The sequence below is a fragment of the Budorcas taxicolor genome, chromosome 7 (assembly GCF_023091745.1).
Source record: "Budorcas taxicolor isolate Tak-1 chromosome 7, Takin1.1, whole genome shotgun sequence".
NCBI classification, from domain to species: Eukaryota; Metazoa; Chordata; class Mammalia; order Artiodactyla; family Bovidae; genus Budorcas; species Budorcas taxicolor.
The window spans coordinates 27,144,383-27,172,291 of record NC_068916.1 but is presented as its reverse complement, the minus strand read 5'-3'; the positions used below and the strand labels follow the sequence as shown (position 1 = coordinate 27,172,291).

The following is a 27,909-nucleotide window of genomic DNA, read 5'->3' as shown; positions in this document are numbered from 1 at the left end:
TTACGTAACTCCACCGCGATCCGGCCTCCAGGCAGTTTTCCGAACCTTCTTCGCGGGGCGGGGATAAGGTCACAACGCCCGCGGTCATCCCAGCCTCTGCGAGTTCTGTGTGTGGCTATTAGAAACGTTTACTTTTGAATTTCCCTGAACTGCCTGGTGTGGGTGGTGGCACAGACCCGCCCCGGAAACCTCTGGGCCTCTTCCCGCCATCCGCTGGCCCTGCCCCGCTAGGGGGTCCCCGCGGGGTGGTGGGAAGGCCCGGCCAGCGCTGGGCCCAGGGCCGCAGCGCGAGCAGTCCCCGTTGCCCCTCCCTGCCGCCCTCGGTCCTTTCCCCAGCCACGCCCAGCCAGGCGCGCGGAGCCGACGGTTGCCTGAGGGCCCGATTTTGAATTTACAGGCCCGGCCCCCGAGCTGCGGGCTCCTCATTGGCCAGCGACGGTCACGTGGCGATGCCGGAGCGCGCCGGCCATCTTGGGGAGGGAGCGCGGCGCCGCCGCCCGCGCCACCTCCGCCCCCCGCGGCTCGCAGCCAGCCCGCCCCTCCGCCCTCCTCCCCCCGCCCGCGGCTCTGCGCCGCCTGAGAGGAAACAAAGTGCTGCGGGCGGGAGACTCGGCGGTGGCGGCGGCGCGCGGACTCTGCTCGGCCCTTTCGGGCACCATCGCCCCGTATTTCCCGAGCGTGTGTGTGTGTGTGCGCGCGCGTGTGTCTGTGCCTGTTTTTTTACAAAGGGCCTTTTACGTTTGATTGATTCGCGGTCCTCCCCCTTTGCCCTTTGTGCTGTAACCCGTCTCCCGCCAGCCCCGGGTCCTCCGTCTTTCCTCCCCACGGCGGCCTCTCCGCGAGCGCGGGTCGCCGGTTCGCGCCTTCCTTCCCGCTTCGCCTTCTGCAGCCCCCTCCGTGTCCCGACGCTGCCCGCGGCCTCCGCGCTCCGTTCTCCCCGCCGATCGCCATGGCGACAGCGACCCCCGTGCCGCCGCGGAGCGGCAGTCGCGCCGGCGGCCCCGCCACGCCGTTGAGCCCCACGCGGCTGTCGCGGCTTCAAGAGAAGGAGGAGCTGCGCGAGCTCAACGATCGGCTGGCCGTGTACATCGACAAGGTGCGCAGCCTGGAAACGGAGAACAGCGCGCTGCAGCTGCAGGTGACGGAGCGTGAGGAGGTGCGCGGCCGCGAGCTCACCGGCCTCAAGGCGCTCTACGAGACCGAGCTGGCCGACGCGCGACGCGCCCTCGACGACACGGCCCGCGAGCGCGCGAAGCTGCAGATCGAGCTGGGCAAGTTCAAGGCCGAGCACGACCAGCTGCTCCTCAAGTGAGTGCTCGCCTGGCGGCCGCTGTACCTCACACACGGACCGGGGGGTGCTGCTCGGGCGGGAGGCGAGGGCCGGAGTGCCCACGCCCTTCAAAACGGGCAGGGTCTCGGTCTCCAAGAAGAAAGAATCTAGTGTTTTTCATTCTGGGCAGGGGTCGCTCAGAACCCTCAAGCAATAGTGATAGTGGGACGGGGATGCACATTTCCCGATCTTGGATACCTAGTAGGACCCGGCGAAGTGCGTGCGTGGGCCCGCCAACGACGAGCGCCCGGCTTGGGGCTTCGGACTGTAAGATCCAGAAGGCTTTTCCGCCCCGGGACTCGGCGGGCGCCAGGTGCGGGGAGGTGGCGTCAGGGCGCGCGCTTGAATGCGCGCCCCGGTTTCCGGCCAGGCCGGAGACAAAGCGTCTGCTGGGTTTGCGGTGCAAGAATGGCTGTCTGGGAAGATCCCGCTGCCCGCCTGGAGAATGAATGAGCTCTGCGCGGGCCGAGAGAGAGGAAGGGGAGGGACCTGCCTCTGGCGTCCCGGTCTCCCGGGGGTGGGACCCGCTTTGGCGCGCTTAGTCTTGGCCCTGTGACATTTTGCGCTCGTTCTGCGCCTGCCTTGCGCTCGGAGGGAGGGGAGGAGTCTGAACCGCGCGCCACTGTCTCCTCCTGGCAAGTTGGGTTTTTCAAGCTGCTTCGCTTTGGGGAAAGGTGTCCTTTCTGTGGAGATAGAAGCGGGTCCTTGGATGCTTTGCAGAGGACTTCGCAAGCTGGGTTTTTGCCTGTATGGCCACTGCTCTCCGATCGCCGGACCACCTAACCCACCCCCCCCCCCCCCCCCCCACCCACCGCCGGCAACAGTGCTCTCGCCTAACTTTTGCATCGCCAAGAAATAGTCACTTGATTTTTCAAATGTAAGATAGACCTAGGACAGTGCCCCGAACTGTCGTGTTGACAGGCCAGAGCTGGTGAAAGGGGGGTTGTATAAATGTGGAGAGTTGTGGTGAGGGAGTTTGTAGTTGTTGTTTAGTCGCTGACTCGTGTCGGACTCTTCTGCGAGCCGGTGGACTGTAGCCCGTCAGGCTCCTCTGTCCATGGGATTTCCCAGGGGCAAGAATACTGGAGTGGGTTGCTGTTTCCTTCTCCAGGGGATCTTCTCAATCCAGGGATCGAACGAAGGAAAGCTTGTAATTAATTCGTAAGAGAGTGTGAATTATCAGTCCAGGGCACAGAGATGAACTTCGCCAATCCTACCTTGCGTTTGTGAGGCAGAAAATAATGGCATAATTGTCACCAGTAGGCAGTTAGTGTTGACGTCATGCTTTAGAGTATTGCTGTTTGTCACCAGAATTCCGGGGGTCTCCGTCCCCTCTTGCCAGCTGAAATTTCTGGAGATAACCTGGTTCTGACTTTTACTTTGTGTTCTCCTGAGTATTTCTGTCTCCATCCATGTAAATATCCCTGTCTGGGTCCCTGTGGTTTTGTATATGTGAATTTCAACTTCCCTGATGTTAGATATTTGAAAAACGGTTCAGAAAGAGTATGTACACTTGGTAAAACTAAAACACTATATAGACTGCCTCATAGTGATAAATGATGTCTCCTGACTCTTTCCAGGAGAGAAATCACATTTAGCTCTTTTTGTTTTTATTTCTTTGAGTATTTAGTTCCACAAAATAAAATAATTAGCTAGGACTTACTGGGCAGTCCAGTGGTTAAGATCCTGCTGAACGAATATGGCAGAATGCAGGGGGCACACATGGGTTCCATCCTTGATGGGAGATGGTCTGATAGCTAATATCCCTGCTTGCCTCTCGGCAAAGAAAAAAAAAAAAAAGCTTGTATTTCTGTTTCCTGGATGTTTCAAGCTTTGGAGTCGCCTTTTGAAATGGGTCAGTACTCTCACCGCTGTCCCCCTCTTCCTCCAAATTTGTTGTTGCTGAATTTCTTATCTTGGATGCTATTGCTTATGTGATTCACCAGTATCATATGTACCACTAAGAAAAAAGAAATTTTAGGGCCAAATATGTAGGATATATCCTGTTGGACCCATCCTGGTTTCAGGGATGTTAACTGTGACACAGATCAAGTATCTGTTATGTGCCAGTCACTGTTTTATGTGGAGGATACAGGGATTAAAAAAAAAAAAAAAAAGTTACTGCCCTTATGTTAATATAGGGGAGATACTCAGCAAGTAAGAACTGTGTTTCATATAATCTGAAACATTTTTGGTGCTTTTATTATCTTTCCAGAAGGCATCCACTTGGAAGGTTTTTTTACATAGTAACAAGACTGCCACCTGGCTGACTAGTGGTAGAACGCTCTGCATGGATTGTAAAATGCATGCTGGTTTCAGCAAGATGAGAAAGTAAAGAATATGTGTATTATTAGTAGAATCAATGAAATCAGTGTATGTGATAGGATGCTAGGGTAACAGATACTAGGGGAGTACAAATAAAGTAGGGTGAGGGATGGTGTAGTTAAGGAAGGCCTGTCTGAGGGCTTGACAACTGAAAACAATATTTTAGATGTCTGCTGGGATTTGGTAGAAAAATTGCTTGATAGATACATATCTATTGTATATTTATATATGTAGAGCCTATACATATATTTCTGTTGTCAGAGTCAGAGATATATTTTCTTTTTTAGTAAGTATCAACTCCTCAAAACATGCCACATTTTACTTTGATATTTCAGTCTTAACTTTCTTTTGTTCTTAAATAGCCTTCCATCTTTCTTGCTGATTAAAGAAAAATTTTCCTTTAGCATATCTTCAGATGTTTTGAAGATATCTATTTATAATATCTATTATGCGAAGCCACTTGCTTGCCTAAGTTCCCTGCTCCTAAGACATGGTGTGCAACTAACAGACTAATATACCTGATTTAGATCTAGTTTCCTCCTGCGTCACATATTTTTGATTCCTTGGTTCCTTTCTTCATTTTGTTGGGAGAAGCTTTAAGTTACTTATTCAGAAAAGATGGCAGGAGTTAAACTTTACAAGTCTTGTATGTCTGAAAATAACTAATTTTTGTCTCATGCTTGATTGATTGTTGGGCTAGGTATATAAAATTCCACTTTCAGAATTTTTCCTCACAGCTTGGAAGGTATCATATTGACCCGTTGACTTCTAGCACCCAGTTGTTGTTCAGTTCAGTTCAGTTCAGTCGCTCACTCGTGTCCGACTCTTTGCGACCCCATGAATTGCAGCACGCCAGGCCTCCCTGTCCATCACCAACTCCTGGAGTTCACTCAAACTCACGTCCATGGAGTCGGTGATGCCATCCAGCCATCTCATCCTCTGTCGTCCCCTTCTTCTCCTGCCCCCAATCCCTCCCAGCATCAGAGTCTTTTCCAATGAGTCAATCTTCGCATGAGGTGGCCAGAGTATTGGAGTTTCAACTTCAGCATCACTCCTTCCAAAGAACACCCAGGGCTGATCTCCTTTAGGATGGACTGGTTGGATCTCCTTGCAGTCCAAGGGACTCTCAAGAGTCTTCTCCAACACCACAGTTCAAAAGCATAAATTCTTCAGCGCTCAGCTTTCTTCACAGTCCAACTCTCACATCCATACATGACCACTGGAAAAACCATAGCCTTGACTAGATGAACCTTTGTTGGAAAAGTAGTGTCTCTGCTTTTGCATGTGTTATCTAGGTTGGTCATAACTTTCCTTCCAAGGAGTAAGCGTCTTTTAATTTCATGGCTGCCATCACCATCTGCAGTGATTTTGGAGCCTCCAAAAATAAAGTCTGACACTGTTTCCACTGTTTCCCCATCTATTTGCCATGAAGTGATGGGACCAGATGCCATAATCTTCATTTGCTAACAGTTGAGCTTTAAGCCAACTTTTTCACTCTGCTCTTTCACTTTCATCAAGAGGCTTTTTAGTTCCTCTTCACTATCTGCCATAAGGGTGGTATCATCTGCATATCTGAAGTTATTGATATTTCTCCTGGGAATCTTGATTCCAGCTTGTGCTTCTTCCAGCCCAGCGTTTCTCATGATATGCTCTGCATAGAAGTTAAAGAAGCAGGGTGACAATATACAGCCTTGACGTACTTCTTTTCCTATTTGGAACCAGTCTGTTGTTCCATATCCAGTTCTAACTGTTGCTTCCTGACCTGCATATAGGTTTGTCAAGAGGCAGGTCAGGTGGTCTGGTATTCCCATCTCTTGAAGAATTTTCCACAGTTGATTGTGATCCACACAGTCAAAGGCTTTGGCATAGTCAATAAAGCAGAAGTAGATGTTTTTCTGGAACTCTCTTGCTTTTTCAATGATTCAGTGGATGTTGGCAATTTGATCTCTTTTTCCTCTGCCTTTTCTAAAACCAGATTGAACATCTGGAAGTTCACGGTTCACGTATTGTTGAAGCCTGGCTTGGAGAATTTTGAAACTGTCTATCTAATGCCAGTCACAGTAATATATATACATATTTTTTTGGTAATTGCTTTTGATTTTCTTTTTCTCTCTGAAAGCTTTGGGATTTTCTTTTTTCTTTCCTGGTTTTCTGGGATTGCATGGTGACAGGACTTAGATACAGATATCCTCTTATGCGTTGTAGTTGTTATGCATCTTTTCTGTTTCAAGGCTTGATCTTTATTTAGCTCTGGGACCTTTCTTCCATATGTTTTTTGAGTTCTATTTTCTTAGTTCTCTCTTGTTAGAATGTTGAACTCTTGGGTATCTTGTTTTCTCATAATCGTTTTTTGTTCTGGGAGATCACCTTGCTTTTCTCTAGCTCGGTAGAGACATTTTAAAAGCAGAGTCATAGTTTTAATTCCAAGAAATCTTTATATAGATATTTCTCTTTATTCAACTTGTGTCTGTTTAAGGATGCATTATTTTCTTTAATCTGTCTGAGGGTAATGTTTAGTTTTCTTTTTAAAATTCTCTTCTGCTCATTGGATTATCTCTTTTCCTTGCCTGGTTACTTGTTCTTTTGTTTGGGTTGGTTTTTTTTTTTTTTTTTCCCCTTACGAATTTTTGTCAATTGCTGATCCTTGGTAATCTACATTTTCAAGTGAAGGACTAGGTAATGCTTGAAAATGAATGTTGGATTGTTTAGGTAGCTCCTTCCTACTTTTCTGAGTGAAATAGCAAATTAGGACTTCTTTATATAAGAGTGGAATGTACTCTTGGCCCACTTGTTGGAAAGCCTGCCTTTATGTTAAGGGGTGCCCTAGAGGGTGAGGTGTAAAGCTGTTTCATGGGTTAATCTGTCATTTTAATTCTGCTTCACTTTCTCTTGTAGCCTTTGTGTGCATGATCTGTGATAGGTACATTTATCTACATTTCATCTACTAGAAATTCGTTGAAATGTTTGCTAATGAGCCCTTTCTGTTCACTTTGATCCTGTGGGTTTATTGTTGTTAACTGCTTTTTTTGTCGAGAGTATAGTGGGGAGATCAATGCATAGAAGTCTTGGAAATCATTTAATTTTGAGCAATGTTATAACATTTGTAGGATGACAAATAAGTAATGTTTTATTATCTGGGTCCATTGAGCTCTTTTATTTATGAATACTTTTCTCTAACTTATTTGGAGTCAAAGTCTTTATAATTATTAGTCTTATCATTTGGGTGTATTTAGGTTAGGGAAACAAGTCTTAAGTGAATTATAGGTTCAAAAATTACTTTGTTCCTTTTTGGTTTTTAGCATTTTTTGTTTTAGCCTCACCTCTCCGTGTGTGGGTCCCTAACTAGGGATGAACCCCTGTGCCCGGCAGTGGAAACACGGAGTCTTGACCACTGGACTGCCAAGGAAGTCCAAAGATAAGAATTCTTGGAGACGCTTGTCGTTAGAATTTGACAACAGTTTCTGTGCAGGTGATCTCAGATCTAAGATACAGCTACTTTGATTCACTCCAAGAATCCCTTGGACTGCAAGGAGATTCAACCAGTCAATCTTAAAGGAAGTCAGTCCTGAATATTCGTTGGAAGGAGTGAATTGAAACTCCAATACTTTGGCCACCTGATGTGATGAACTGATTCATTGGAGAAGACTGTGATGCTGGGAAAGACTGAAGGCGGGAGGAGAAGGGAACGACAAGAGGATGAGGTGGTTGGATGGTATCACTGACATGATGGATATGAGTTTGAGTAGGCTCCGGGAGTTGGTGATGGACAGGGAAGCCTGGCGTGTTGCAGTCCATGGGGTTGCAAAGAGTAAGACACGACTGAGCTACTGAACTGAACTTCAAGCCTAATTATTTAGTATGTTTCACTGGAAGGTTTTTGGGGATCACTTGCAAAAAATGATGATGCATACCATCAATCAACACTTTAAACAAAAAATAAAAATGGATTTGAGAATTTCAGTATTAGCTAATTATGCAGAAAAACTAAATATAAGAGATAATGTTGAATGATTGTTTAGTAACTAATTGCATGGATACATACTTTTTTTTCCTTCAGTGGTTTAAGTCCACAGTCTTTCATGTAAAACCCACATGGCCACATGTGTTTGGAATTAAAAGCAGTTCCAAATGTAAGAAGGTAATATGCATGTACTGTATATGACACCCCCAAGTGGCGTCTGGGGTAGCACTCTGTGAAATAGATATTTCTGCAAGGAAAGATATAAATAGTCACAGTAAGTGGAGAAAAATGTCTAAAAATAGCTTCATATCCATTCAGGTCAAATTTTGTCACCAAATGAATTAATGAAAACGTAAGCTTTAGAGCTCTGGACTTATGTATAGGAAAGGAATGATTTATGTTTTTTAATTGACTGCTTAGTAACTTCACTTGGCTTATCAGGTTCTAGAAGTTGTACTCTATTCATAATCAAACACAGATTTGATTGACTCATAGTAGATATTCAAACTTGATGCAAAATTAACTCTATAGTGATTTTCTCTTTTTTGAGAATTATGAATAATTAGGAAAGTGGAAATGGGAGCTCAGTTCAGTTCAGTCACTCAGTCATATCCGAGTCTTTGCCACCCTGTGAACTGCAGCATGCCAGGCCTCCCTGTCCATCACGAACTCCCGGAGTTTACCCAAACTCATGTCCCTTGAGTTGGTGATGCCATCTAACCATCTCATCCTCTGTCATCCCCTTCTCCTGCCTTCAGTCTTTCCCAACATCAGGGTCTTTTCAAATGAGTCAGCTCTTCACATCAGGTGGCCAAAATATTGGAGTTTCAGCTTCAACATCAGTCGTTCCAATGAGCACCCAGGGCTCATCTTCTTTAGGATGGACTGGTTGGATCTCCTTAGAGTCCAAGGGACTCTCAAGAGTCTTCTCCAACACCACAGTTCAAAAGCATCAATTCTTCTGCGCTCAGCTTTTTCACTGGAATGTAACTAATACAATGGATGCTGCTGTAGGATTGTTTGAGATGCTGAGCAAGTCAACTTACATTTCTTCATTAAAAAAATTTTAAAAGGATGTACCAGGAAACTTAGTTCAATATATTATAGATATTAGGCTACAAAGCCAGTGTTTTTTCATATTAATCTTTGAGGTACTGGACAAATGTTTTGTTAAAGTGGAATTTCATATCTTTTCAAAAGTTGATGCTTTTTAAATATAATTTTGTGAAAAGAATGTCTTTTCTCCAAACAGAATGAAGTTTAATATTGGTTGTATTTTTTCATGCTGCATATGCATCTGAGGATATGTAGGCTTCCTACTTCCATCCCCAAGCAAATTTTGAGTGGGATAGTTTTCAGCTTGAGGGGATCAAGCCTACATAGTATATTCCTTCGGGAAAATGACTTTCCTCTGACTTTTGCTTTGTCAGTACATTAGTAAGGAAACTTCTGTTGGAAAATTTGGATTTGTGTGTTTTCATTAAAAATTGTGTAGAGGTGCTGATGTGCTAATAACAAGTATAATTGGGACACTTGTCAATCATGTGTCTCATTAGCCTGAGAGATAGTAGTACTTCTTACTTTTTGTGATTTGGGACAGGTAACTTCAGTTCTTTGAACCTTCATTTCCTCATCTGAATAATTGGGATAAGATGTAAGTAGTTGTTTTCTGAATCTCAGGAAGAATGAAGAAACTCAGACCTTTTTCTAGCATTTCATTTACTTGTCTTATATTAATGGGTGGGTTTTTAGCAGGATTGGCAATTTGAAGAAATTAGGAAGCATACTGAAATGCAGTGTAAATCACATAAGCTATTTATTTTTCTCTTTCTTTCCTCAGGGGAAAAGGGAGTGGTGGGGACTTACTGTATATTGGACTTACTGTATATGTTTATTCTGTTGACTTTATACATATTTTGGTCACAGAATAAAATTAGGTGCATAGACTAAACAATCCTGTAGGTTGTTTTAATATTCATATTTTCTAGTTTTCAAATCTAAAATAATAAATGCTAATCTGCTCTAGGGACTTTTCTTTGTATGTAGTAAGTTAATTGAAAAAAAAAAAAACTCCAAAAACCTTGATCTCATGTATTACTTGGTCTTCTGTTTATGTCCTGATTTTGCCCTGGTGGAAACAAGTTGCCAGTAACTCCTAGCCTTAATACGAGAGGTATAAAACTTCATGGTAAAAAAAAAAAAACAAAAAAAACTTCATGGTAAATATCACTTTAATTTTCAAGGGAAGAATGGGAAAGATTGCTGCCTAGAATTGGTATTAAAGTCTAGGCGACAGGTCCTAAGTAATGAAACCATCATGATGCTTCCTTCCCATGCTTTCAAAGGATGTTTGGTAAAGCAAGATAACTTTTGGAGTTGTTTATTTAAACTAGGAGGATGGACTAGGTATTCTCTTGGTGTACCCAGATTCAAGGACGTAAACACACAGAATGAAAGATGAAGCTTTATAAAAATGTGCTCTGTGTTTTTTCCCCTCCATACACTCCATATGCTTGTTCTTTTCATTTGTCCAGATGACGTCACCTCAGGTATTTTTGAATTAGGTATCTTTAGACTTTTACATCATCACTGAAGATGTATTTGTTGCACACTGAGAATGAGCCCTAAGTATCAATTGTGTGACAGGACCCCGTTTAACTGAAGTTGCCAGTTATTTCTGGGGTCCAAGTTTTCCTAATCGGAGTTTTTAACTCTCTACCCCCCCCCCCCCCCAAGTATATCTTTCTGATAGAACGGTTTGTGCTTTGGCAGTTATTGTTGGGGAATTAAAAATATATATATAAATATATATAGCTACACAAAAATTATATGTACTTTATGGAAAATAGAGATAAACACAAAGAAGAAAATAAAAATCACCCTTAGTTCCATAAGTAAGAGTTAGGAAGTTTTCCTGTTTATATCCATATAGTTAACAAAAATGGGTTCGTGATAAATATTGATGCGTAACCTTCTTTCATGCTACGCTGCTTTGTGAACTTCTTTACATGTCAGTACATGTGCTGTATCATCATTTTAAAGATACATCAACAGCCTTTAGGGTAGGATTAGTTTACTGCGACCAAAGATGTAGGTTTTCCCGTGGCTATATCTCCCTAATTTCTGAGAGGTCATCGAGGGCCATGATCATCTTCTCTCTTGCTGACAGTGTAAGATTTTATTTCCTCCTGGTTAACCTAAAAATGGTTAAATGTTAACTAATTTTTTGGTTAAATGTTAACCACTGCATCAAGTAGTGACAATGTTGCCAATTTTTGATTCCGCTGGCAGTAAATGGGTGTACTTTTCTTGTTTCAGATAATTTATTTTTAGTTTCCTGAAGGGGATTCCTTTAGTTCTTGATCATCTTTATTGTTACGGTCGTGTTGCAAGCATAAAGGAGTAAAGATTCACATTTGGGTCACAGTCTTAGGTTTTTGCTGATGTCTTTGCTGTAGACCTGAGTGAAAGGGAGACTGTCCCTAGCGAGCATGTTTACTTGGTCCCTTAAAATGAAATTTTGCCTTCACTGCATTTGCATTTGTTGCCTTTATAGAGTTACAGCACTTTTGCTGCTTGGAGGAGGCTTGGATCATCTGATCTGTCCAGCCCACTTTGTGGGTTCAGAAACTGAGACCTAGAGAGCTTAGAAGGCGTGTGCAAGATGCAGGACAGAAAGAGCTGATGTTATTTTGTGACTGTTGTGTTTGCCAGATACTGGGCTAGATGCTTTACAGATACTGTCTTTCAAGCCTTACGATGACCTTGCTCAAAGGGTGAGGAAACTGGTGAAGTAACTGAGGCAGCTGTTTGAAATACTAAGGCGGTATGCTAATACATATCCAGGCTTCCCTGGTGGCTCAGTGGTAAAGAATGTGCCTGCGAATGCAGGAGACACAGGTTAGATCCCTGGGTGGGAAAGATCCCCTGGAGGAGGAAATGGCAACGCACTCCAGTATTCTTGCCTGGGAAATCCCATGGACAGAGGAGCCTGGTGGGCCACAGTCCATGGGGTCACAAAAGAGTCGGACACGACTTAGCAACTGAGCACATAGGCGCAGCTAATACAGTGTAAGCAGTGCCGTGATAGCAGTATCCTCTTCATGCTCTGGGGGATGGGGCTGCCAACCACGCCGGGCAGAGTAGGAGCTTGTAAAGCTGCTGCTGAGGAGAACTGGGGGAGGCGGGGAAATCCGAGCTGAATGTTGAGACGTAAGTGGAATTGACTTCTAAATGGAAAACTGTAGAAGGGCAAACTCGAGCTGTATAGATGTACATAAAAACGAGGAGAGGGAGGGTTTAATTTTAGGTAATGAAGAGCCTCAAGAATTGCAGGCAGAAGACTGACATGATCAGTCTGGCTTTTGCGTGGAGGAAAAAAGAGTAGAGGTAGAAACGCTAGTATGAGCACGTGGGGTCATGGCTGCTGAACTGAGGTAGGAAGTGGGAAAGGGCAGAGGTGGGCTGAAGAGGTACTGAGTGTGCGAGGTTAGGGAAATTGGAGTGATTTACAAAGGTTTACAAAGGAATGTTAGTGCAGTGCTGGTTTGATAAGGCCTAAAAAGTATCTATCCATTGACTTTTGTTCATGGGAGCATATTGTTGACTGTGAGGAGCATCTAATGCTAGTCAAAGGCCACTGACCATTATCAAGGAAGAAATGGGAATAAACATGTAGGTCACAAAGGGTGTTTGATGTGAAAGGAAGATGTTCTTACAGGTCGATTTAAAGTAGATTTTTACTTGATATTTATGTAGCAAAACATTGGATAGGGTACCAGAACACTTATCCCTCTAAGATTCTGCACTAAAAAATGTTATTGTTTCCCTGCCTTTGTCTAAGACACTTTTAAGTAGCTTCCAGGACTGTGGCTTCTAGAGTAAAGAGTAAACTCCTCAGTATCACCTAATAGATTGACCATATAATTTAGTATCCAAACAGGGATACTGCTTTGTGTGTGTGAAAGAGAGAGCTATTGATAATTATGCTGGGACAACTGGTGCCAGTGGAAATTGCCCTACACAGACTTGGACATAATGGTCATTTTACCTAAATGTTCTTCCCTTCATGAGCTGGCTCCTGAGTGACTCTGTGGCTTCAGCTTATACCGTACTTGGCTTTGCTCCCTCCCCTCCAAACATCAAGTTTTTTATTCAGTCCCATTTATGGAAGATGAAGAATTGAGTTTTTTCATTCTATTCTTCATAATACAAATTCTTCTTCCTCTTTTCCTCCTAATAGTCATACATTATGTTTTAGTTGAGATTAGCTTTAGGTCAGTTTTTGGTATATAAAGTATTAATGAATGGTGTTCTGCTGCAAATGCTCCTGGAGCACCAATTTGCTCTTATGTGACTGGTAAATAGGGAAATGGTGTAATTATAATTGGAGGTTGTATTGATTTATATGTGACTTTTCCCAGTAGAGTCAGAATATCAAGAGTAGAGTTCAGAGGGAAAGAAAGCTCTGACTTCAATTTCAGTTTAACAAAGTTAAGGATCCTGCACCCAAGATTCCCTCCCCGAGAGAGGTACTGTACCTTTGTTCTTAGAGCCTTGGTTGTATTCAGTCTGTTTCCGTCTCTAATGTCTCAGTTCCTGCAGATCAGCAAGGCCTCTCTGATGCTGCGCGTCTCTGAGTATCTCTTGAGGCCGCTCTAGCCGCGCTGAACTGACTGTTTGCATTGCCCAAGCCATCTCCTGGGGTACTAATTATGTTACTGCTGGTGCGTTAGTTAGGGCTGTGTAACTTTTGAATGATTGGTTCCAACCTTATTTTTCCCATTCTCTTATTTTTAATGTGCAAGAGTTTTCAGAAACACAGATTTGTTACAGTAGAGAAGCCTATACTCTATGAACATAATCCTCAACAGAAGTCAGTAGTGTTCTGTAGTTTTCCTTTCCTGTACCACTTTTCCTTTTGATTGTCTATGAAAATAGTATTTTCCCCACTTACTTGTTGTTGTTCAGTCACTAAGTCATGTCAGACTCCATGAACTGCAGCATGCCATGCTGCTCTGTCCATCACTGTCTCCCTGAGTTTGCTCAAACTCGTATCCCTTGAGTCAGTGAAACCATTCAGCCATCTCATCCTCTGTTGCCCCCTTCTCTTCCCCTCAATTTTTCACAGTATCAGGGTCTTTTCCAGTGAGTCAGCCTTTTCACATCAGGTGGCCAAAGTACTGGAGCTTCAGCTTCAGCACCAGCCTTTCCAATGAATATTCAGGGTTGATTTCCTTTAGGATTGACTGGTTTGATCTCCTTGCTGTCCAAGGGACTCTGAAGAGTCTTCTCCAACACAGTTCAAATGCATCAATTCCTCGGCGTTCAGCCTTCTTTATGATCCAACTCTCACATCCATACATGACTACTGGGAAAACATAGCTTAGACTATATGGACCTTTGTGGGCAAAGTGATGTCTTTGCTTTTTAAAACACTGTCTAGGTTTGACATAGCTATTCTTTCAAGGAACAAACGCCTTTTAATTTCGTGGCTGCAGTCACCGTCTGCAGTGATTTTGGAGCTCAAGAAAATGAAATCTGACACTGTTTCCACATTTTCCCAGTCTATTTGCTTTGAAGTGATAGGACCGAATGCCATGATCTTAGTTTTTTGAATGCTGAGTTTTAGGCCAGCTGTTTCACTGTCCTCGTTCACTTTCATCAAGAGGCTCTTTAGTTTCTCCTCTTTCTGCCATATGGGTGGTGTCATCTGCATATATGAGGTTGTTGATATTTCTCCCAGCAGTCTTGATTCCAGCTTGTGATTCCTCTAGCCTGGCATTTCACATGATGTAGTCTGTATATAAGTTAAATAAGCAGGGTGACAATATACAGCCTTGACGTACTCCTTTCCCAATTTGGAACCAGTCCATTGTTCCATGTCTGGTTCTAACTGTTGCTTCTTGTCCTGCATACCAGTTTCTCAGGAGGCAGGTAAGGTGGTTTGGTATTCTCATATCTTCAAGAATATTCCACAGTTTGTTGTGATCCACACAGTCAAAGACTTTAGCATAGTCAATGAAGCAGAAGTAGATTTTTTTTTTGGAATTCCCTTGCTTCCCCCTCACCCCCACTTATTTAGTTTTGTTTAACTATAAAGAAAGATGATGTCAGTTGCTAAGACATCGAGTCAGTAGTAATCAGGAGGCTTTCTATTAGTTTTATCTTATAGAAATATAATTTTACATCTGTGCTTTTTTCTTGTCTAGTTGCATTGCATAAGCATTGATACTTTGGGTGCAGAATTCTAAGTTGTAAAGAATATTTCCTCAGGATTTTGAAAGCATGCTCTACAGTTTTCTAGCTTTTGTTGTTACTAAGAAGTACTAATGACTGAAAAGTTAAAAGAGTTTGTAGGACATATCCTTTTGTTTTGGAGTACTTGTGGAAGGTGATGACCATCACAGCCACTGTCTGCCTTGGGGAGCTGGACATCTTGAATCTGAGGCTGCTGGTCTTTGAAGGGTCTCCTATGAAGGTGGGTGCCTGCTGTGGTTCACTTTGGAGTCATAAAATCTGATGGTGAACATATCAGGAGTATCCATTTGCACAAACTCTCCTTGAGGTGGACATCTTGCCTGGGTTTCCATCACCAAGGCTTGGCCCCACTCAACAGCCTGTAAGCTCTGACTTCTCAGGCCTAGCAAACAACCAGTGGGGCACACAGCCCCACCCATCAGCAGACAGGTTGCCCAAAGGCTTTCTAAGCCCACGGCTGTCTCTGGACACTTTAATATTGTTAAGCTGGCAATTCTCCCCAAATTGACGCACAGATTCAATGCAGTCTCTCTCAGAATCACAGTTGTTTCTGTTGTAGAAATTGTCACACTAAGCCTAAAATTTAAGTGGAAATCCATGGTATCCAGAATAGCCAAAGCAGTCTCAAAATTGGAGGAATGAGTTCCTGATTTCAAAATTACTGTAGTAATGTATGTGGTGTTGACCCTACTTGTCAGCAGAGAAATTGCCATAAGTACTAGGAAGGTAGCCCCATGATACTTCCTTCTTTTGTATCATGGATGTATGGCAACCCACTCCAGTGTTCTTGCCCGGAGAATCCCAGGGACGGGGGAGTCCGGTGGGCTGCCATCTGTGGGGTCGCACAGAGTTGGACACGACTGAAGCGACTTAGCAGCAGCAGCAGCAGCAGCAGCAGTGAGAGTATATACTTTGCATCCAGAATCCTAGCTGCAAGAGATTCTGGCAAATGTAGTTTATGTTTTCTAGTTTAAGAAAGTGCAACTAGGAGGGTGGAATGGACATTGGGTGAGTCAGTTTACAGTGAGAGTTTCTCTCAAAGGTCTGATGACTGTTATATGTCCTCCGTATTCAGAAGCAGGGCTCTAAGAATGGGAAGCTGTATGCATGAATGGATGCATTCATGACTAAGCATCATTGTGTAACAGTGGAATTGTCTAGTTGGAAACTTACCCAGTGTCTGTCTTCAAGTCTTCTCTCTTGGTTTTGTCTGTACAGTGCACTTTAAGCTGAGGGAGATTGAGAGGCAACATCAGCATCTGGAAAAGTCCACTGGAATTCTGCCTTTTCAGTATAATAGTGTGCCTTTGGCTGTTGAGGTGGCGCCAGGTCTGAGGTTCTGTTTTACTCCTTAGAGAGTATAAACTTTTCCTTTTTCATCCTGGTGAATGAGGAGCCATTGGCCCAGGAACATAGAGTATGGTCTGCTTAGCCTCTCAAATAGATTTTCATCTAGTCCTACTTCAGGTTACTGGGGTATCTCTTGCTGTCAACAGTATCTGCAGTATAAATTAGGTTATTTCTCACATAGCCCTGTGTCTAGCTTGAGATTTGGCCCTCTAGGGTTGGCCAAGCTCATTGTCACTCATCTAATTTTAGCTTCTAAAATTTTGTTCCTTCCTTGTCAATTTGTTACTCAGTTATTGTGTTTCTGGATGGGGTAACAGTGGAGCCATGTTTAATGTGCCATTTTCACAGGGAAGTTACATCATGTGCTCTTACAGCACTGTGTACTTTTTCTGTTTCTTAGGGATGTTGCTGATAGGTTTGATTTGTTAAGACAATTTTGTGTGATTCATTGGTTCCCCTGCTGGACTGGAATCTCTTTGTGCACAGGGCTGGAGTCTGATTTTGCTTCTTCTTGTATCAGCACATTTCCTAGCACTCTCTAGGCTTCCCCCAGATAATTATTGACTTAGTAATAACCATTTTTGTAGGAGACTATTTTCTCTTTAGATTGGGTTGCACATAACCCATAGAGGAACAATGAAATAACTAATGATAGTAATTGTATTGCTGGATAAAATTTGGGTTTGAAAAGTGATTTTCTGATGTAGAAAATGGCTGGTGACATAAAATCAGTCTCTTTCTGAACACTATGTAAAATGATCATCCTCCCTTTCTTTCTCTAACTCCTTATTCTGAATTGTTTTTCTTTGAAATATTGATTATCCCTGCTGTATATGTATTTGTGTCTCTCCCCAGTATAATGTACCTTCCGTAAGATCAGGGACTCTATATGTTTTGTTCATTGCTAGTTTCCACACACCCAGATCAGTGACCTGGCATAATGAAGTTGTGATTTTAGTTGTTTTTTTTCCCCAGTAAGTCACTTTTTTGTTAAAACTTAAACTTATTTGTCCATTCCTCTCTTGCGTCTGTTTCTGTCACTGTATTTCTTTTGTTCAGAGAAATGGTTCTGTGGTCCAGTGTTGATCTTGCTTAATGTTTTTCCTAATTTTAACCTGATTGCAATTAGAGTTTACCTGATTTTGATTGGGTTGTTGCTAATGTGTTGACTGCTCAGTTTATTTATTTATGTTTAATTTTTGGCCACGCCACTTGGTTTGTGGGATCTTAGGTCCCTGACCAGGGATGGAGCCCATGCCCCCTACGGCAGAAGCATGGAGTCCTAACCACTGGACCACCAGAGAATTCCCAGCTGCTCAGTTTATTGAATGAGAAGCAGAATTTTATTACCACCAGAAATGATCCATTTTGGGTTTGTGCAGAAGCATCTTAGTCTTTTTGCTTGTGTCAGAGGAGACCCTTATTAATGGAAATTGTGATCACATGACTTTGGTGACATTGTAAATTAGATTATACTTAGTTTGTAATTAATTTTCTTTGGTAGAAATATTGGGGATCACATCCCTTCTCCCTTTGGAAGGGAAGATACTCTGAGGACAGTATTGAGGCTGATGAGTGAATGTTGGGGCAGATGCATTTAATATGCAGTTTGAGTCTATTACTTTAGATAGATTACTCAGTTTCAGGACAGAAGGGTTTTGTTTGGGCCTATTAATATCCTTTATCTTAAGCCCAAACACAGTTCTGTCCCAGCCTCTATGGGGTCTCTGGGTCCTGGTGCGCAAAAGGTTTGTTTGAGCCCTCTGAGTGTTTCTGGTGAGTATGGGGTTTGATTCTAAACGTGATTTTGCCCCTCCTACCATCTTGCTGGGGCATCTCCTTTGTTCTTGGACGTGGGGTATCCTCTCAGAGCCACTCTCCAGCCGCACACCCACCACGCAGCCTCTGCTCCAGCACCTACCATCTTTCTGGGTCTTCTCTGCCCTTGGATGTCAGATATCTCCTCACAGTCGCTCCCACGCCGACTCATTTGAGAAGACCCTGATGCTGGGAAATATTGAAGGCAGGAGGAGAAGGGGACGACAGAGGATGACATGGTTGGGTGGCATCACCGACTCAATGGACATGAGTTTGAGTAAGCTCTGGGAGTTGGCGATGGACAAGGAGGCCTGGCGTACTGCAGCCTATGGGGTCGCAAAGAGTCGGACACAACTGAGCAATTGAACTGAACTAAAGCCCAAAGTAAAGTTTATTTTTGCACTGAAAGTCTGAACCATGGCTACATAATATAGGGCATGTTGATTCTGAACTCTGGGATGAAAAGTGCCTCAAAAGCTGGATTATTTGATAGTCATTGAATAATTGCGTTAGTGTTGAGTGGTGTTCAGCTGCCACCAGACAGCTGTTCAGAAGAACCTTACTGTATATTAACACCAGAGCTCAAAGAGCTGTGCCTGATCAGCCTGGCTCTCCATGTAGAGTGGGTCTATTTTGAAGGATTTAAAAAGCCTTTGTGGATATGATTAAAAGTAATTTTATAAAGAATGGTTCCTGTTACCTGACTGAAGGTAAAAAACTAAAATGACATTTCCCTTTCATTCCCTGTAATTTGTTTTTCTAAATAAGAATGGTCCTGAAGTAAATGTTAGTGATGAGTGCTGAGTTAAGAAAGGTAGCTGGACACCTGCCGAGAACTCATTGGCGTGTTTTGTTTTTGTTGGTCTTTCATCTTCTTTTGTAGTCTCATTTCCATCTAGGAGATTAAAAATTAGGAACATTATTAAGTCTGAATCTGTTGAGTAGCTACTCTTAAATAAGATGAACTTGACAATCTGTAATAGCTTTTCAAAATTGCAAATAAGTGATCTGAGCAAACAGAGTTGCCTAGTATTTTGCTATGGAATATTATGAGTGGGGTTTAAAACATACCTGAGAGTGGTTCCTTTTTGGTTTCCATAAGCTGTTGTCTGACATGTGAAGGCAGTAATTAAAAAGACCCAATACTTGTATTTCTGTTTTTATCTTTAGAAATATGAGTGTCTCTTGCTTGTTCCCCACCCCCCCTTGCCAGATGTGTGGCTTTTTGTTTTATTTTATTTTTTACTAGGCAAAGAATTTTATTTATCTTTGTCTCAAACTTTATTCTTAGGCTTCTTCAGCTTCATTAGCTGCAAAGAATGAATTGTATATAAGCAAAAACTGAGAAGAGCTCCAGGGTCCAGGGGCTTAGGCTTAAAAATATTAGAGGTCTAGATTTTATCAGACCCATGAACACAATTTTAAAAGCAGTCACATATAAAATAGCAGCTCCCAGTAGCTTCGTCAAGGTTTGTCTTCTTCAGAAGTTAGCTCAGTTCAGTTTGCTTCATTCTTGGAAGCCTCATCAAAATTCTCCACAAGATCTGGAACTTCATCCTCCTCCTCCTCTCCAGTGGCAAGTGGTGCTTTTCCATCCACAGATTGTTTGGGCAGAGCTTCAGCCAGTCTCCTTAAACTGGTGAGAGTGTCGGCACCAAGCTGGTTTAAGATGCTGGGGGGTCATTTCTGTCAGTTGCTTTGTCTCAGCGTGGCCCGTAATGGTGAAAGTGTTTGCTGCCAGAGATGCCTGAACTTCAGGGTTGTTAAAGTGGATCACTGTTCCTTGATTTGTGAACATATTCACCTCTTCAGTACCAGAGATATTGTTTACCCCTAACTTCTTTAAAGAGAACTGAAGTTTTTTGTCATCTGCTGTGGCTGTTCTGTGAACCACCTTCTTCTTTCTGCGAGCAGCTCCTTTCCCACCAATGCGCACTTGTGCCTGCAGTTTGGCGAGTTTCTCCTGGTTCATGATAGTTTCTTTCATCTTGTTGGAGCGGAAATGGGGCCGCGCGGGGGACTAGGCTTGGGGCTCAGGTGGTCTCGGGCAGACCCGCTGAGGTTAGGCGCACACACGCGGGGACGCAAGATGGCAGCTAGAGGATGTGTGGCTTTTTAAAGTCAGTATTCTAAAGTCTATCATTATTACAGTTTGGATGTATTTTTTTCATAAGAATACACATCTTCAACAGATTTTATTAATTTAGCAAGCATTTGTGTGTGTGCGCGCGCACGTTACTGCTCAGTCGTGTACGATTCTTTGCGACCTCATGGACTATCGCCCTCCAAGGCTCCTCTGTCCATGGGATTTTCCAGGCAAGAATACTGGAGTGGGTAACCATTCCCTTCTCCAGGGCATCTTCCCAACCCAGGGATCAAACCCAGTTCTCCATCATTGCAAGCAGACTCTTTACCATCTGAGCCACTAGGGAATCTCCTAGTTTTCTTGCCCTTATCTATTCTTGTATATTTGCAGTTAATAACCTTTGGTAAAATTCATGAAAATGCCATTTAATATCCAGAAAGTAATTTTGTATACCTTCTTCTAGTTATGTAGCTATTCTGTCAACTAAGAGACCATCTTACCATTTAGGTCTCTTATTTTGAATTGCTTAATGTTACAATTTGTTACTTATATTTCCGTATATGAGAATCAATGAACAAGGACAAAAGTATTTGAGGAAAAACTGAAAATTAATGGCACTTGTGAAAGAAGGAAGCCAAACCCGGATATATAAATTCTGTCCTGAAAATGAACATGGAGTCTTCCTTCATGGGTACGTAGTAGGTGATTTAGGGAACCTGAATTCAGGGACTTTTGGGGTTGTGTTACTAGTCAAGCTAGAGAATTCATTCAGCTGAGCATTGTGCTATATACTGACTTGTGTAAACTGACCAGTGAAAAGTTAGCGGAAGGGCAGTAATTTGCCAAGTGAAGTGAAGTCTCTCAGTCGTGTCCGACTCTTTGTGACCCCCATGGACTGTAGCCTACCAGGCTCCTTCGTCCATGGGATTTTCCAGGCAAGAATACTGGAGTGGGTTACCATTTCCTTCTCCAGGAGATCTTCCCGACCCAGGGATTGAATCCGGGTCTCCCACATTATAGGCAGATGCTTTACCTTCTGAGCCACCAGGGAAGTTGCCAATGCCTGACTAATTAAAACTGTTCTGTAACAAGTTTCAGATCATGTTCTAGTATGTATTTATCCCTCTAGTTCTGCTTAATTTATTTCCCTATTTGAGTGGTCAACTTAAGTTTTCAGGTTTTACAACTACAGTATGATTCATAATTGACTTTTAAGTTGTTATTATATCCTTCCTAGGTCTTAAGTGATTTTCTGTGTGTTGTGTATAGGTGATGTGATGTTAGTTAGAATGTGCTCTACAGTTACTGCCTGCCAATGATGGATATCCCCTAGGGGCTCAGTTAAGCATTCGTTTTCCAGCAATTATGTAATTGGTTGCATTTTCTAATCTCCATTTATTTATTGGTGGGAGTAGTCCGGAATGGGGTACACTTAAACAAATGAAGGCTACTGAGGGAGTGGGATACTTGTCATCCGAGGAGAAAAGGTAGTGCAGAGTCCTCAGCAAACAGACACAGAGTTCGAGAGTCAGGCAGCTCAGTGCTGAAGCCAGGGTTGAAATGCTGGTCCTAAAACTAGCCAAGTTCAAAGAGTTGGCAGGTTAAAAACCAAGGTGATTAAAGCAGTGGTTTTCTTGGTAGTCAGAAGTGGGCAGGAGCAATTCAGAAAGTAGCAGGTAATGAATTGTATTTAGGTTATTTAGTCCTACAAGCATCAGGAGATTATAAGGACAGGGCCCAGATTTAGGTACCAGGTTCTATTGGGAAGTCCATTATTGAAGTTATGTCTGTTTCTCCTGATCCACTGAGATAGAATAACAGTACTGTAAATGTAGCCTTTCCAGCTGATTATTTTTTTAATGGTCAGATATTTGATTAGACCTGGTTACTTGCTATGAATGAAATTCAAGCTTGTTTAGTCCCTAAGTTATGTCTGACTCTTTGCAACTCTACGGACTGTATCCTGTCAGGCTCCTCTGTCCGAGGGATTTCCCAGGCAAGAATATTGAAGTGGGTTGCTTTTTCCTTCTCTGTGACTGAAATTCAAGCTTACTTGAAATGAAAGTGATTTTGTTTATTAAGGGAGGAGATTCGTAATTAGAGTGTTAGCTATGTTTTATAAACATTTTTTTTGTTGTTGTTGGTGCAATTTAAAGTTTTGGTTCTTAGGTAAACACCTCCGGTAAATGGGTATGTTTTCTGGCTTACACTCAGCATGTGCATATGTGAAAACATCTCCGTTGAATAAGCAGGTCAGTAACTGAAGAAATTCAGTTAGGAAGTATAGTCTCAGAAGAATGCCCACCGATGCCTCAAGTGATACTTCGGCGCAACTTTGGATTCCTGTCTAAGCTATTCTTTGCTGAGAGCAGTGTCAGATGTTGCTCTGTGCTTGGGTGACGCATCCTCACATGTGTGTATTCCATGATGTCCGTTTTGCAGGTCTCTGGACTTTGACCGTGTGTTGGTAGGTAGACCAAGACTTCCTGCATGCTCTGTAAAAATAATGTTGTTTATTTCTGGCTATGCTGGGTCTTCATCTCTGTGTGGGCTTTTCTCTAGTTGTGGCGAGGAGGGGCTCTCTATAGTTGCCATGTGCAGGCTTCTCCCTGCAGTGACTTCTCTTTGTGGGGAGCAGGGGCTTTAGGGCGCAGGCTTCAGTTGCGGTTCCCGGCCGTTAGAGCACTGGCTCAGTAGTTGTGGCAAGGGGCTCAGTTGGCTCCGTGGCATGTGGGGTCCTCTCGGACCAGGGATCAAACCTGTGTCTCCTGCCTTGGCAGGTGAATTCTTTACTACTGGGCCACCAGGGAAGCCCCTCCTAATATTCACTGACTTGAATATTAGTCAGTGATGCAGAAGAATTTTGTAACTGTGAAGTAATTTTGAGTCCGTAGCTTTTGTAAATATTGTGCAATTCACTATAAAATATGATTGTGTTTTAAAATCCAACGTATTGCGCTATTTCTCCCTTCCAGCTCTGGTCATTTATATTGTGGGGTAAAGTAATGGCTCTTCCACAAGTATTGATTCTTTTCTATGGTGTTCCTAGCTTTGGGACCCAGCACTTTTATGAATTAGGCATTTTTGTTAACAAATTAATGACTGTATGGGAAGTTTTTTTTTTCTTCTACAGTTGATTTTTTTCCCTGCCTTTCTAAACAAAGTCTTCAGTGAAAGACTGCCATCTTGTGGTTTTTAAAAGTACAGAATTTAAGAAAAAAAATTCTTGTTCTGTGACGGCTGAGATTTTGTATGTGTATGTAGTTGTTTTATAATACCAAAATGAGTAAAAACTGAGTACTATTAAATCTTCTCTTTTCACTACCTTTGCTTATCCTTTGGATAGTTTTTTTCTTCATTTTATTATGGTATTGATATAACAATATTTGAAGGATTTCTGTTCATTAAAGATTCCTCTGTTGAGCCCACTCTCAAACATTAGTAGTAGAAATACTTCTCTATAATACCAGTTTTAATTAAGAACATATATTGAGAGTTTTTATATTATTAAGGCTTTTCCAGTATGACCTATTAATGATAATGGAATTATTTGGCTTAAAAAATACTGATCTTTACAATATAATTATTTGACAAACTATATCCTAAGGAATCTTAATTTTATAATGTAGAATTCCATTTAATAAAAAGTGATATTTAGAAGTAAAATACACCTTCATTCTAGTTTCATTTTTGGATACTTATTAGTATAAACTGAAAAAAATTTTCTTCAAAATACTAGGAAGCCCCTTATTTGTAGTTAAGGAAGTTTTAAAACCACCTCTTGTGTAAGAAAGGGAAACTACTTGCAAGCTTGGGGTCAGTTCTTAGGTAATGTCTAAGAAGTGTCTATCAATATATATCAACAAGTCATAACATTACTTTTTGAAGTAACTTTCCATTTTCATTTATTTAATCTCATCATTTATCTTGATTTATGTCTCCTGTATGTCTTGATTTTTACTATTCATTGTATTTAAAAATAACAGGTTTTCATTTCTTCAGAAATGTTTTAGTGAACCATATAGATACCTCTTTATAAAACAAGAAGGCTTGTGTTCTCCCTCAGAGACAACCAGAGTCTGATACTTTGGGCCTCTGGACATCTTACAGCGAGTCATTGCTAATCAGGGAAGGGTGGTCGTTGAAGGAAGAAGTTATTATCCACCAAAGATAGCACTCCAGATAGAGTACTCCCGAATCACTCCTGTGATTTTAGTAGCTTATGGCAGCCTTTATTTAAATTGCCTCCTCTTTTGTTTCCCCCTTAAACAGGGAGGGAGAATGGTTCAGTTCAGGTGTATAATATGATGTCTTGCACTTTCTCAAATGTTTTGCAGTTATGCTAAGAAAGAATCTGATCTTAATGGAGCCCAGATCAAACTTCGAGAATACGAAGCAGCACTGAATTCGAAAGATGCCGCTTTGGCGACAGCGCTTGGTGATAAGAAAAGTTTAGAGAGTGATTTGGAAGATCTGAAGGATCAGATCGCCCAGGTAAGTTAGACTCTGCTCTTGAGCTGTATTTTGCAGATTAATGGCCCCATCTGTCTTGATTGTAAAACTTGATTTATGTTTTTTATCTTAAATTTATTGAGTTATTTTGGCCGGCGGCGGCAGGGTGGTGGTTACACCTGCAAGGATAGGCCTGAGCTAGCTGGCGTGTAAAGCACCCTCACCTCTCAGTCATTGTGTCTGGACTGTGCAGATCTTATTGCTGCCGTTCGTCCTCTCTGTTGTGCTTGTTGTGATCGTTGGTTTCTCGATCTCACAGCTTATTTCATTATTGTACCAAAATGTAGGGTAAAAAGAGAGAAGATGTCTTAATGGTGCTCTCCACACAGGAAAAAATGAAATTGGTAGCCAAAACCATTCGACTGAGTTTTGAAACGCAAGCCATAGGTATCTCTTCATCCCCTGTTGCCGTTTACTGGCTTTGAGGGCTGTTTTGAGGTGACACTCTGTGGGTGGGACCAGCAGTTGAACCCACACTTCTGTGATAAAGATTATCATGAGGGACTCTCATACATTGACAAATACTCAGAAATGGTAGTGCTTGACTTGATTCAGTCCATCGGTATCTATTAAATTCACTACTAAATGATTGCTGTATAATTTTCATTAGTTCTTTTTCCTTCTATTAGTTGGAAGCCTCTTTAGCTGCTGCGAAGAAACAGTTAGCAGATGAAACTTTACTTAAAGTGGATTTGGAGAATCGCTGTCAGAGCCTTACTGAGGACTTGGAGTTTCGTAAAAACATGTATGAGGAGGTAATTATATGTTAATTTTTCTTCTTTAAGGAATGGAAGGATCCCAAAAGGCTTTGTTATAAACCATACATGTGAAAAAATGGGAAGACTTCTGTAGGCAAAGGATTTAAGGCACTGTTCCTAAAAATGCTGCATGTAAGAATTCAAGGTGTTATGGTAAATTTATAAGCTTTTACTTCATCTAGGGCTTCCCTGATAGCTCAGTTGGTAAAGAATCCATCTGCAATGCAGGAGACCCCGGTTTGATTCCTGGGTCAGGAAGATCCGCTGGAGAAGGGATAGGCTACCCACTCCAGTATTCTTGGACTTCCCTGGTGGCTCAGCTGATAAACAATCTGCCTGCAATGGAGGGGACCTGAGATTGATCCCTGGGTAGGGAAGATCCCTTGGAGGAGGGAATAGCTACCCACTCCAGTATTTTGGCCCAGAGAATTCCATGGACTGTATGGAAACTGTATGGGGTCACAAAGAATTGGACATGACTGAGTGACTTTCACTTGTGCAATAATATAACTCAACTTACTTCATCTAACTTAAAAAGGTCTGGCCACAGCTGTTAATTAACTGTCAACCTCTTTAAGCATTTGTATTAGTGATATATTATTTCAAAATTTAGGATCTTAAAATCACAGACTTTTACTATCTTACAGTTTCTCAAGGTCAGGGATCTAAGAGCTGTTTAACTTGGATGTTGTCTTCAGGGTCTCATGAGGTTGCAGTCAGGCTTTCAGCCTGGTCTGGAGGGATACTTCAGAGTTCATTCACAACTGTTGTCTGGAGATACCAGTTCAGCATTGGCTTCCTTATGTGTATATATTGGTCGCTCGGTCGTGCCTGCCGCTTTGCTATCCTACGGACTGTAGCCCACCAGGCTCTTCTGTTAGGGCTGCTCATGATGGGATTCCTCAAGAGTGGATGATGAGAGAGAGAGAGAGCAAGGCAAGCCATATTGTCTTGTAGAGACTAAATCCCTAAGTGATACACCGTCACTCCCCATCACACAGATGAACCACGATACAGTATGGAAGGGGGCTCACACAGGAGATGAACATAGCAGTCATTGGGGGCTGGCTACCCACAGCATTTATAGTTATATGTGTGTATTAAAAAATATCTATCAGCCATAACTTCTGTGCTTCTGCCTTGAGGGATAAAATAACAGCTGTTACCAGAAAAGATGTGTAGTGTAATACAGTTGAAGAAAGGCACATATGTATTTTCTCAAAATTGAAGAGGGTTTGAGAACATGCAGGTTAAAAAACATGCAGTTAAATACTTAAATGACTGTACAAAAAAGAGCTTCACGACCCAGATAATCACGATGGTGTGATCATTCACCTAGAGCCAGACATCCTGGAATGTGAAGTCAAGTGGGCCTTAGAAACCATCACTATGAACAAAACTAGAGGAGGTGATGGAATTCCAGTTGAGCTATTTCAAATCCTGAAAGATGATGCTGTTAAAGTGCTGCACTCAATATGTCAGCAAATTTGAAAAACTCAGCAGTGGACACGGGACTGGAAAAGGTCAGTTTTCATTCCAATCCCAAAAAAAGGCAATGCCAAAGAATGCTCAAACTACCGCACAATTGCACGCATCTCACACGCCAGTAAAGTAATGCTCAAAATTCTCCAAGCCAGGCTTCAGCAATACGTGAACTGTGAACTTCCAGATGTTCAAGCTGATTTTAGAAAAGGCAGAGGAACCAGAGATCAAATTGCCAACATCTGCTGGATCATTGAAAAAGCAAGAGAGTTCCAGAAAAACATCTATTTCTGCTTTCTTGATTATGCCAAAGCCTTTGACTGTGTGGATCACAATCAACTGTGGAAAATTCTGAAAGAGATGGGAATACCAGACCACCTGACCTGCTTCTTGAGAAACCTATATGCAGGTCAGGAAGCAACAGTTAGAACTGGACATGGAACAACAGACTGATTCCAAATAGGAAAAGGAGTACGTCAAGGCTGTATATTGTCACCCTGCTTATTTAACTTATATGCAGAGTACATCATGAGAAACGATGGGCTGGAAGAAGCACAACCTGGAATCAAGATTACTGGGAGAAATATCAATAACCTCAGATATGCAGATGACACCACCCTTATGGCAGAAAGTGAAGAGGAACTAAAAAGCCTCTTGATGAAAGTGAAAGAGGAGAGTGAAAAAGTTGGCTTAAAGCTCAACATTCAGAAAACTAAGGTCATGGTATCTGGTTCCCTCACTTCATGGCAAATAGATGGGGAAACAGTAGAAATGGTATCTGACTTTATTTTTGAGGTCTCCAAAATCACTGCGGATGGTAATTGCAGCCGTGAAATTAAAAGATGCTTGCTCCTTGGAAGAAAAGTTAATGACCAACCTAGATAGCATATTAAAAAGAAGTGACATTACTTTTCCAACAAAGGTCCATCTAGTCAAGGCTATGGTTTTTCCAGTGGTCATGTATGGATGTGAGAGTTGGACTGTGAAGAAGGCTGAGCGCTGAAGAATTGATGCTTTTGAACTGTGG

The 27,909-nt window shown here is 42.3% G+C and overlaps 1 protein-coding gene and 1 pseudogene across 1 annotated transcript in view; one reads left to right on the top strand and one right to left on the bottom strand.

Annotated features, from left to right (window-relative positions):
* Window positions 1-949: 949 nt before the first annotated feature.
* The window catches only part of LMNB1 (lamin B1), a 51,669-nt gene continuing 24,709 nt past the window's right edge, over window positions 950-27,909 (top strand). Inside the window, exons 1-3 of the mRNA XM_052642693.1 lie at window positions 950-1,308; window positions 24,468-24,624; window positions 25,272-25,397. Of these exons, the coding sequence (XP_052498653.1) occupies window positions 950-1,308; window positions 24,468-24,624; window positions 25,272-25,397 (642 nt within the window). The remainder of the gene's footprint in view (window positions 1,309-24,467; window positions 24,625-25,271; window positions 25,398-27,909) is intronic.
* On the bottom strand, window positions 19,542-20,063 carry LOC128050444 (transcription factor BTF3-like; annotated as a pseudogene).